Source organism: Rhopalosiphum padi, chromosome 4 (assembly GCF_020882245.1).
Source record: "Rhopalosiphum padi isolate XX-2018 chromosome 4, ASM2088224v1, whole genome shotgun sequence".
Taxonomy (NCBI): domain Eukaryota; kingdom Metazoa; phylum Arthropoda; class Insecta; order Hemiptera; family Aphididae; genus Rhopalosiphum; species Rhopalosiphum padi.
Window position 1 is genome coordinate 38,620,524 of NC_083600.1, and position 12,498 is coordinate 38,633,021.

Here is a 12,498-nt window from a genome sequence, read left to right on the forward strand (position 1 = left end):
TTTCTATAGAATATTAAAAATCGCTTTAATGAAAACATAGATGGTCAATTTGTAAATGAATCAAAATTAAAAATTAAAATCTGTTCAAGCTAAGTTCTATACAGGTAACACATTTGTCAGGCGACATCATATTTTTTAAGTTACTTGAAAATACTAAATAGTGACATTATTAATATGCCTGATTAGATAGCAAAGTACTGACATATTAATTTGCCTATATTGTTCTCCTTAAAACACAGCTGACTGCAATCAACCTCATGATATAGACGATATAGGTATTATCGATGTCGTACCTTTGTATCAAATACAATTTAACTATACAAATAGTATAATTAGTAAAAATAATCGTTATACTCAAATAGTTCAATCGTTGTCCAATATCTATAGTTAATTTTGTAAGACTGCATGTATTTATATCGATTATAATAAATATAATCGATATAATGTATTTTGGTTACTGATCCATATAAATATATGATTCGAAATCCAATTAATACGAGTATGTTATAATTAACAAATAATGTATACGTCATAATCTTAAATTTATTATAGAGAGCTGAGTTGAGAACTGACTACAGTCTTGGCCCTTGGGTAGTCGCACTCAAAATAAAATACGTACATAGTCAACCTAATCTTGGATTTCTCGAAGCTGCAAAGAGCACACTCACACAAACATACTGATTAGAACCGATGGACTTATAGGAGTATACGAATATAATAATAATATCATAATAAACTCGGTGTACGTTTAGTTTTCCCATATTTTCCACAGTGTCCTCTTCGGATAATAACTTGTGAATTATCCCGATATACATATAATTTATATATTTTTTGAATACATTTTAATCGTAATAGATTCATCGATTGTAGGTACAGCGTATACGCCTGTCGTACGATCAGATAATATATATTGTATAATATGTAAAGTACGGGAAAAGTAATACGAAATGACGCGGTGCGGTCCACGATCATAGACAAGAGACAGCGCATTAGAGCTCGTGCGATGACGACACGCCCATACAATAATAACAATATTATATTATGCGTTTGGAGGACATTTTTCAAAAGTATACGATGCAAATAGTGTCGGCGCGTTGTAGCCAACGACGATGGATTTCGTACGTAAGACACGCGGTGTAGGCATATTATTCTGCGAATAAGGCGTGTACGTATATCATAATATACAATATAATATTATATTATGTGAAATCTCATTACGTTAATAACGACGAAGGCGACATCGTGAAATCGTTGCTTAACGTGGTAGATATTATAGTGGCCATTGACTGCCCGAAGGGCTATACAATTTCTCCCAACTGTGAAACAGTTAGCACCTCAAAACTCACTATGTCGTACTTATCAAATGCGCATGGACACTTGTGATGTTATATATTTATAATTGTTCATAAAATATATCAAAGACAAAAAAAAAAAATATCAAACCTGACATTGTCATAATATAATTATATGCTTGAAAACATAATATCCAAACCGGTTAATATTATTATTATATTATTATTTTTTGTTTATGCAATATATTAAGTTACATACGTGTTTAATACTAGTTATTCGTGTAAATAATAAATTCTATGTAAAAATAGACACAAAACATTCTTCCGTAGACGTCTATCAAGTTTGGATTATGTATATTATGTATATTTTATTCTATTTTAATATTATAGAAACGGATTGTATTTACCATGTTTTTACTGAAACAGTATTGTTAAAATACTCACAAAAATGTTTATAAAGACAAACATTTAAATTTACTTCAGTAAAAATATGGTCTACCTGTTGATGAATATAAATCTTTTGATCTAACGTCCCGAAGCTTTCTCTCGACTCAGTCCCATAATATTATATGACCATATTAGCGTCATGACAATTTGCCTACATCATACGCCTTAAAACACGGAAGACTTCAATCCCCTTGCCGAAATGATAAATACAATATTGTCGATCGTTCGGCGTTCACGATACAAGTCATAATAATAATAATATTATATTATGTTACTATAAATCACCGCAGTGCCCCGTGCAACAAACTACCACACATACTTGGAAATGTATTGTTATTAGGTATCCACTCAAATATAATAATATTATAGTTATTATACACTCTACCCATATATTATATATTTTATGATATTCTTACACATTACACAACAGTCGCACATACGTGATGGTTTATGTATTCATTACTCCGAATCGAATTACTCGGTGACAGCATACAGCAGATCCCGGATCGAACGTCGCAAGAAACGAGACAAATTTAAAAAAAAAAATGTTTAATATACGTTTTTAAAAATAATTTGATGATGCACTAAAATAAATTTACCTTTCTTTTGTACAGTGATTTTAGCATGGCTGTTGGGTACCTACAGATCTGTCGTGGTTGTTGAGCTCTTGACCGTTACTAGTGTATTCCTCGACGAAACTAAAATGTATCATTGAAATTTAAAATATTCGTGAGATAAAATGATGTAATGTTTCAATTTGGTGATTTTTTTCCGATATTATTCGAAAACAGAAAAAACAAAATACGACTTTTAATTAATAGTATTTTAAAGTGCCATTTATCTTTCTAGTATAATATTGTTTCCTATTTTACATTAATTCAAAATTCACTCGTCGTGCTGATATGCAATTTATGTATTATATTGTTGTGCAAACAATCTATTATTATTATTATTTTTATCTTGTACTTGCTATCTTGTAAGCTTATCTTTAACTTATTTCTTATATTAATATCGTCTGTAAGTATATGTATATAATTATATACCAATTAATTGTCGAGCTGTAATAGTCAGTACTGAAAGCTAATAATAATATATATATTATTGTTAAACACGACGTGTCAAGGCGAAAAAAAGCAAATTAAAAAGACATAAAAATGAATCCGACGAAAAAATTAATATTATTTGTACTATGTAAACCTACATGATATTATATATCAGCTCATCGTATAGGCGTATATATTATAATTTATAATGTGCCGCAGCCTTGGTATAATATTATATTACTCACGTAGGTACACGTTGTGCCTACTTACCTATTACTCACACAGCACAGTGGCACAGGTCTTTTGTGAAGGGGAAATATTCAAAAAATGTTGGCGCTTTTCAAAACTTGACGTCGTCGTCATATTATATATTATAATATAGTGTGGGTAATTAAGTTTGATTGCGCGCGCGCCGCGTCTGTCCGACCGCACCGCGGCGGGCAATGTCAAATTAACGACGTTTGTATACGCAGGTCCGTTTACTTATTCATAAAATGCGTTTTGTCCCGAAACGAGTGTAAACGAAATATTATAATAATATTGTAATAAACGAGCATTCATTATATATTATACTCGCTGCGGCGGTGGTATATAAATATGAGCGCTCGCGCTTAACAGAATCCGAGCCGACGTCGTCGCGGCGTGTTTTCGACGAAATGTTCGACCCCACGAACGCCTCTGCGTAAAAATAATATGATGGAATTAGGACGTTGAGTGTGTTTAGAAGATATCGCTGATGGTGGTCGGGCAAGCGCGATTTTACAGTCCAACAAATGATTAGAAAAATAAAACAAATATATATTTATGTGTGTTGCAGATTATTGGAAAACGATATAGCTACTAAAGAAAATAAACAATTATAGATACATTATTACAACTGTTTTGTTGTATGGAATGAATAAAAAACACAACTATAATAATATTCGTATGAATATGAATCTTTATGCGACGTGTTTAAAAATGTACACAGTTTATATTCAGTTTAACAGACAGTAATAACGTATAATCAAAGCAATTGATGATTTTTTTTTTCATGTCGATTTCAGTTTCGTAAATATACATAACTACGTGTCTTCAGTTTTTCACTAACCCAGCTCAACTTGCGCATAAACTCTACGTAACTGAATTACAACAATTTAAAAAACTGAAAGAGAGGGTTAATGGACGAATGGCAACGTATATATTATATCATAGAAATGATTAATAGCACATATTACGCATTGAGCACAAACGTGCACAATTTGGAAAATCGATCGATTTCCATAAAAAGTAATACAATTATATATAATTCTTACCATAAACGCTATATGCATCATAGTTCACGTTAATAATAATATTATGTAATTATTAATATTAAATAATAAAGATAAAATATAATACAATATACCACTTAACATTAAAATAATTTTAACAAGTAATAACTCAAATAAATATTATAATAATAACAATTATTTTTATAGTCAAAACTACAGTGTAATATTATATTGTTTTAAATAACTTGTATGAACTATGATGCTGATTTGATATACTAAAACTAAACCACTAAAGGGCAAAGATTTAGATTTGTTACGCTGTGACAGAAAAAACGAGCATACCTGGTAAACAGTCGAACTTTGGTCGATTTATTTTAAATTATTATCTAAAAGAGAAAATTTGTACTCAAAACTCTGATATTTAAATAAACTTATAATAACGTCAAAAAAATACGTTAAGAAAAAAAATACTCATATATTTTAGCTAGACACTATTTTTATCTCAACGGTTATGGTTAGAGTTAACACGGTATGACAGAGCGTATAATATATATAATATTGAAATTCACAGGTGATCACACGTCCGAGAACTATTATAGGCACTAGCCAGTAGCCGCTAGCTTAACACCATCGCTATCAAGCAACTGGTGCATATACTGAAGATATGTGAAAAACCATGCCCCAATTTATTTTATTATTTATAGACGTTTGTTACAAGTTTTAAAAATTGAAATGAATTCCAAACCTTTATAAATTGGAGTCCAATGCCACCTGTTAAAGTATAAGTCTGTATAATTTAAAGATTTATGATCTGAATATTTCACAAGGCGTAAGTTTTGTTATTTTGAGGCAAGCTTTAAATTTTGTATTAAAAATGCTTCAGCCCCAATGCCCATGAATAATATTTTAAATTTTAATGTTACACATCATCTAAAGGGGTATTGCATAGGCAATTTCAATACAATCCAGTGAATTTTTATTTAAATCTCAACTACTTTAAATACTTATTCAGAAAAATTAAAAATAATACATATTTTATAGAAAAATATAACAAATATTCGGGAAACGAAAATAAACGTGTGGTTTCTGTATTGGTTTTTATCTTATCTTAGAATGGATTTTAAAATAACTAATATTATAATTTTACTTATTTGCCATCCAAAATGTCACAATATTAAGAGTAATAAATACATCGGCTTTAAAAGGGGTTCAATATAGACTATTTTAAATAATTTTAATATTTAAATAAATAAACATTAATTTAAAGTAATGTACAAATGATCCAATGACTATGCTATTATTAATTTGGTGTATAATATAAATATTACAAATCTATACAAAAAAGAAAAGATAGGTTTAGACCTTTAAAAATGCTGCACACTACGGTCGGTCAAATATCGACACACGTGTGTTATTTAAGACGTATCCGTGTCAAAATTATTGCAGTGTCACCTGCCGGGTCCGATGGCGAATCTAAGCCGTACAAGGGTCCACTAAAAGTCTAAAACACACACAAAAAAGTCATCAAAATCGGTTCGACCGTTTAAGCTTAGTGAAATACACACATTTAAGTAATATTATATAATCTTGATCTGTGTATACTATAATTATGGTGCATTTGAGATTTTCGACTGGACGGTGCCATCTATAGCGTTAAAAAAAAAAAATAATCATAAAAATCGTATTGTTTTTACGGACAAGCTATATACAGTCATCGTCTTTATAACACAGCGAATTTCCCACTGTACATGTACATCGAGCAGCTCGTTCGTCGTTTGTTATTATAATGACTATACCTGCCGCTCCGACACACGAGCAATATACACCTCCGGTAAAAGACTGAAAACGCTCGTTTCGAAGGAGGAGGTGGTGGTGGAGAAGGAAAATGGGGGAAAAAAGTAGTGTTGTTATATAGTCGCGCTAATGAGTTATTATTTTTTTGCAATTCGACGATTCATCACATCGTCGTGTGTGTGTGTATAATAATATATACATATGTGTATTATAACATCGCAGGTGTCAGGTATTTATCGTCAACACAGTACCATAACCATATACATTGTCTTATACATATTATATGTACACCGTATATAATATTAACATGTGCATCATAATAATAATAATAATATATAATACGACGACGGGTACGAGACCGCCGCGGCAACGTCAAACTTTCCGAACTTGAAATTACCATTATTATTATTATTATTATTATTATGTATAATATAATATGTATTATTAGGTATATATACGAGAGTACGGCACGAGCTGTATAATATTACAGTTTCCGACCTGTCGTCTTGTTGTTTTTTTTTTGTTTTTCAAACACCACGTACACACAATAAACACAATAATAATACGCACTCGCACACACACACACACACTCCCGTTTGTGTAAGTAGGACGTCGGCGGCGGCGTCGTCAGGCTTTGTAGTGTAAATCAACGAAGGTCGCTCGCGTCTCGCGTCGGCGGCGCGGTCTTTTCGCCCGTTTGTGTTTATGCTAATTGTCTTTGCCGCCGCCTCTACAATATCGTATATTATATAGACGAGCGAGAAATAAACAGTCGCTGCACTATCCGGCGGCTGAACACTGTGTACTATACATAACTACATTATCATATTGTGCGCATATACTCACAAACAGTACTCATCTGTACACTATACAGGGTGTAAACGCTCTTTGTTATTCAATTACGAGACAATATCGTTATTACTGTTATTATTTTAGGTACATTTTTGATCATCATTCGTGTTCCGAGACATTTAAGATATTTTACTGTGAATTTTCTGATTTTTCGTATACGTACGGAAAATAATCAGATTTAGTACGAACACAGTTAAATATAATTACCTTTATACGCGATTAAAGACACGAGAAAGAAAAGTACGAAATTTCGTATGTGCATAATAGTTAAACGCAATAATAATACATTTAAGTTGAAATTATTTAGTTCAAAAACTTTTCGACGAAATTAGGGTTTATCTTGAGACGATTTGTCTGGTTTTGTATAACACACGGAGTCGGAGTGATACATCTCACTGACTATACGTTTATACCAATATCACATGCACATGCCACGCCGGTGTTTGTGTTTTTTAAAAATAAATTTAGTTTAAATATTTCGATATAATAATATATTTTTTTATGTTGCTTGTTATGAAAATACATCTGACGGATTTTTAAAATGTTGAACGCCAACCAAAAATAGGTTTTTTCTTTGAAAAGTTTCTATTCCAAAGTTATGACGAATGTGAAATGGCACGTCAACAATTAGAAATTATTTCAAATTTAACTTTATTCACTTTATAATAAAATATTTATAGTTAACCGTATACCGAAAAATATCGTACTTCTGATGGTGAAATCAAAGTTATAGGCTGTAATAAATTAAAAAAAAACCACTAGGGTAAAAAAAAAAATGATTTCTTTTTTAATTTTGATGCAAATAATACTAATTCAACATAATCGAATTTATTCTAGTCAAAAGTTGATAGGTAAAAACTGTACATTAATCTTCTCATTAATTGATTCTATATTTTCAAATCCAATAAAAAACACCTTGCTTATATTATAATAACACGATAAACATCGATAACTTATTATCTAAATTAACTTATCGAGACCCGTATTATTACATCCCCTCTGGCTCTCCCTAATTAATTATGTCTACCCCGCAAACACGACCAATGTGTGAAAAACATAATTTTTTTTTTCAAAACACAAACATATTATACTTGACGTGCATTATATTATAGTCACACGTCGTAGCATGCATATTGTATTACCTATTATACTGTCATCCGCACAAAAGCCGCACGAGCTATGCCAACTACGTTTTGTCCACGTGCTTTGAATCGTTGATCGATATGATATTATGCGCGCGCGCAACACGCATAGACAGCATCGCGTGTATACTCGACCTGTCTAATATTATTATAATATTGTATAATAATAATATATCGTGAGCGTTATTGCGGGCACTCTCCGGTTGTACACTTCTCGTCGTCGTCTTCGTCAGACTCTCGTGCGATAGATACCACACTATATAATATTATGTAATAATATTGTGTAGGTATACCATGACCTCGCTCTCGTCCAAATATAATAATATATTTCGTTTAGTGTGACGCCGCCGATTCGTAAAGGTATAATGTCGGAGACGCGAAGACCACCACCAAAGCATCACTGCAACCGAGACAGCGACAGCGGTATGAAAATAATATGGCCACTGTTGTACTTACGTCACAATATCATTGTGATCGATACAGTTGCAATGTTTAAATATACCGGTATATTTATTTATTTATTAATTTATATAATTTTTTTTATATTTGAACCAGAATCTTCAACCTCGGGAACCCTTATTTTCTCCGGGGCCGGTATACAATATATAGGTAATGTGGTACATGCTTTTAATATCTTATACGTTTAAATTGTATTTTACTATTGTAACCCGTTTTAAAAACAAATACCCGCACAGTGTATACCTATAATAAATACTAATGTCACGCAGATTATTATAGCTCGGCAATTCTCAACTGTTTGAAAGTGTCATCTCCGGGTTAACATGACTTATTTATGCAATTTGAAAATGTTTTTCTTATTACAAATGCACATATTACTTTATGTGTTGTCGGTCATAATCAATCAGTTGACGGTCACCAAGGGGGTTGAGATCAACGAGCAGAATCTCTGTTATAGCATAATATAATATAATAAGATATAACCGCAGTGTTATTTTAATATTTCAAAACTAACTTTAAGTAAGTATATTAATTGACATGTTGTAGTTATTAGATAAATTATAGGTTTTGAATTTTAACACACAAGACAAAAACTGTAAATCGCGCGTGTAAAGGATGTTACATACTCGCATTTTTAAGGGTTTGATATAGGCAATAATAATGAAATATTTAAATTTTATACATTATAATATTTAAAGCATCTTATAAATGGTCTATTTATTTAGTTATGTCAATTGTCAGTGCTATACTTTAATTGTTGGTTCTTGTGTAATATAATGAGATAAAATAATATAGACAAACAATGTAGCTATTATGGTAAAGTAACCAGAATTTTTTCATACAATGAACTTTATAAGTTGGCTAGTGCAATATGTTTATTCTTTTTTATACGTCATTTATACGAACATTTGAAAACATTGAACTATTAAGGTCAAGTCGTAGGAAAACACATTTCGTTCATTAGATTCACGGCGTGCACTGTGCAGTAAGTACTATAAAATACTATTAAGCACATATTATTGTCTTTGTCTAGATAACGAAATAAAATAGTTTATCAATTACACAGGTAGGTAATTATTTTAGTCTTATTTATCAGTCATTACACAATTGGGAAATAACGTATGCGATAAGCACTTATATTGATAACAATTAAAAAAGTATTTTCCTAATGCATTTTTAAACGATAATTAAAACTCAATCAGTAAAAAAACCAAACAGTAATATATAAGTCAATATAGTCAATGAATCACTTAGTTATTCGTACTATGCTAGAGAAAAATATTACTAGTTACTACCTATTTAGGTATTATGTTCCATATTTTTTGTCCATATAATATCAATCTAATCGGCTATAAATGAGCTTTAAGTTTTCTAAACCTATAATAAGCTATATTATTATTTTATATATACTATAAACTATTTTGTTTATCTTTAAATGTCGAATATTATGAAGTAATTATCTATGTATGTGTTACACATTACAAAGGAGCCAAAAAAGTATTTTGTCTATCACGGAGTAAACACATTCATTAAATATTTTTATCAACCAATACAGTCGAGTAAATATAAAATTCTGTACAATAAATTTGACGATATTATTATTAATTATTACAAATAGTATAATTGATGTCAGTGAATTGAATTTATTTTGGTATACAATTCGATTTGACCTAACAAAATATAAATTAATTACTGTAGTTATAATAGTTTACATTATTATTATGATTATTATTATTACGGGAACAACAACATAAAATCATAAAGTTGAAATTAGTGCACAGGTCCTTCATTAAACGTGGGCATTTTAAATCCTTTACACACAATACCGGTACATCATCTAAAAAAGAAGAAAAAAACAATAGGATTATTTTAAGGAACGTTTTTAAAAAATTTACTTTAAATCATCCTAAGGCTTAATTTTACGTAGTAAGTAATCAAAAACATAGTTAACCGCCCGGCACACAACAGTATGCCGCAATTCAAACAACATGGTTGTACCTTGTGTCGTTTGAACAGCACACTACGCGGCTTGTCATAATATAATAATAAGGGGTGTTCCGGCTAAATGATTCGTAGATCGAGTTTTTGTTTATATGATATGTCAAACATATAAATATTGGAAAGAATAAAAATATTTTGAATGTAATAAGATTCTATAAGACATGTTATTTTTCTACCCAAATTTTAAACATTATATTATATATTTTTATTTTGTATTTACCTCCAAAAACATTGGGACACCCGCAACACGTCCCGTGTATTATTGCTGAATCGTCTTGACACTTCCAGTTCGGACAAGCTCTGTCTGCGCAGTAATTCACTGAAAAAATATTAATTATTGTCGGCATTAAGTATTTGTAATTATATAAGACACACGCCTCACTGGGCCGTGAATCGTAGATTAGTATAAGAATATAACAATTAATAACAATAATAATGTAATACACTCGTATTAAATTGGTTTTCTAGATAAACGAAAAAAAATGTTTCCTTTTTTTTGTACAAATATTATTATATTATATGAATATGCATTGTAATTACATTTTTCAGAAATTAATATTTTAATATTTTTGTGTTTTGACAAGGCGACAAAAATAAATTTCAATAGAAAATTACAAAATCATACAAACGATCGAACACATTAATATTTCAAATTCTCCATGAATAACATTGCCGGATACTTTCATAAAAATGAATTAATCAAAAAAGTATTAATAGATAACTATTCGGTAAGTACTGTCTCAACATTATAGGGGGTCCTCCCTTTTAGCTATTATTTTTTTTTTCAATCACACCTCTGTGTTTTTTGTATTATTTTGTTTTTGAGTGTACATTTATTTTCAATTTAATCCTTGTTCTTTGACATCGATCATAAAAAAACAATCACATTTTTAACCAATAGTCAAGTTAAAATAAGCAAAGTACCTTTAAACTTTATACTTACGTTTTTCAACGCGTACTTTGCTTAGGAAGTTAAAAAAATTAGTTAAATCGCCCACCATTGCAAATTTTTATTTTAATATTATTATATTATAGGACACAATCGCATTACCTCTGTATATATCATCCATGTGTAAAATGCATCGGTTGTCCGGTTGCATGGCTCTGCCGGTGGCGTTGGACGCAGTATACCACGTGTCGGCGGACGATCCGGACGCGTGGAGGACGGCGAAGAGAAAAACGAATGCGAAAAAAGCGCGAACAGCCAACCCGTAGGACCTCATGGTGAAATATGAACGGATCGTGGAATGACGGCGGTGTCTTATATATATCTACACACCGCGGTCTGCAGCTCGTCGTTCGCCCCGTCTGCATGTGAGCCGTGACGTGTCACCGATAATGTGTATAATACGATGACGTTATCATATAACGGCGATTCGGCTGGCGAAAATTCAAGAATTCCGATAAAAGTTTACAATACAGTTTTATGCAGTGAGTCGACGGCAGAATTCGCAAAGCGGAAGATTGATTCGCGGCAGATACTTCCAGCAGAACAATCGCGCGTAGTCCTGTAATAGTTTAAAAAATAAATAATTGACCATCACGCAGTTGCATTTTCTTGTTAAATTTATGGTTTTTAGTGACCTTAGATATTAACATTTTTGAATTTTCGTGATTTTATTAATACAAAAAGAAAGGCCGACGGTCCCTTGTGTACGCCATCACATTTGTGAGAACTTTCAGCGCGTACAGTCTACGTAATAAAAAAAACGTAAAATTAGATTTTTATGGCAAAATCGTCTAAAAGTGACAAAGGCCGATAATATAAAAAAAAAATTTCTAAAATTTTGCGTTTTTTCGCACAAAAACAGTTTCGACAACACATCTAATAATGCGTGTAAAGTTTCGGCGTTTAAAAATAATTCCTTCAACACAGAAGTTAAATTATTAAATAGTGATTATGTCTGTTGCTATTATAGAATATTTTTCGTATTTACACAAACAAAATACATTCTACTAACCACTAGGACCATACTGGAACTCTGGTCATACAAAACACAAATTGTTATTAATATAAAAATTATTACGCAGAACAAGTGGTCGGAGATTTACACACATCGCCGAAGTACCTATTACTAATCATTAGTTAATAATATGACGTGGCTATACGTGCCTCGGCGACTCCGCCGTGTTGTTAGTACAGTATAGTAGTAATCGTAGTAATAATAAATCATTAAGATATCCCGGAACAAACAATATTATAATATTGTATACC

At 31.1% G+C, this 12,498-nt stretch overlaps 1 protein-coding gene across 1 annotated transcript; it reads right to left on the reverse strand.

The window, feature by feature from the left end:
• Positions 1-9,904: 9,904 nt before the first annotated feature.
• Positions 9,905-11,534, reverse strand: LOC132930651 (uncharacterized). Its single transcript, XM_060996632.1, has 3 exons — positions 11,335-11,534; positions 10,504-10,602; positions 9,905-10,119 (listed from the first exon to the last, which is right to left on the reverse strand). Exons 1-3 carry the CDS (start codon positions 11,504-11,506, stop codon positions 9,968-9,970), a joined length of 423 nt encoding a protein of 140 aa, XP_060852615.1. The 5' UTR covers positions 11,507-11,534; the 3' UTR covers positions 9,905-9,967.
• Positions 11,535-12,498: the final 964 nt, after the last annotated feature.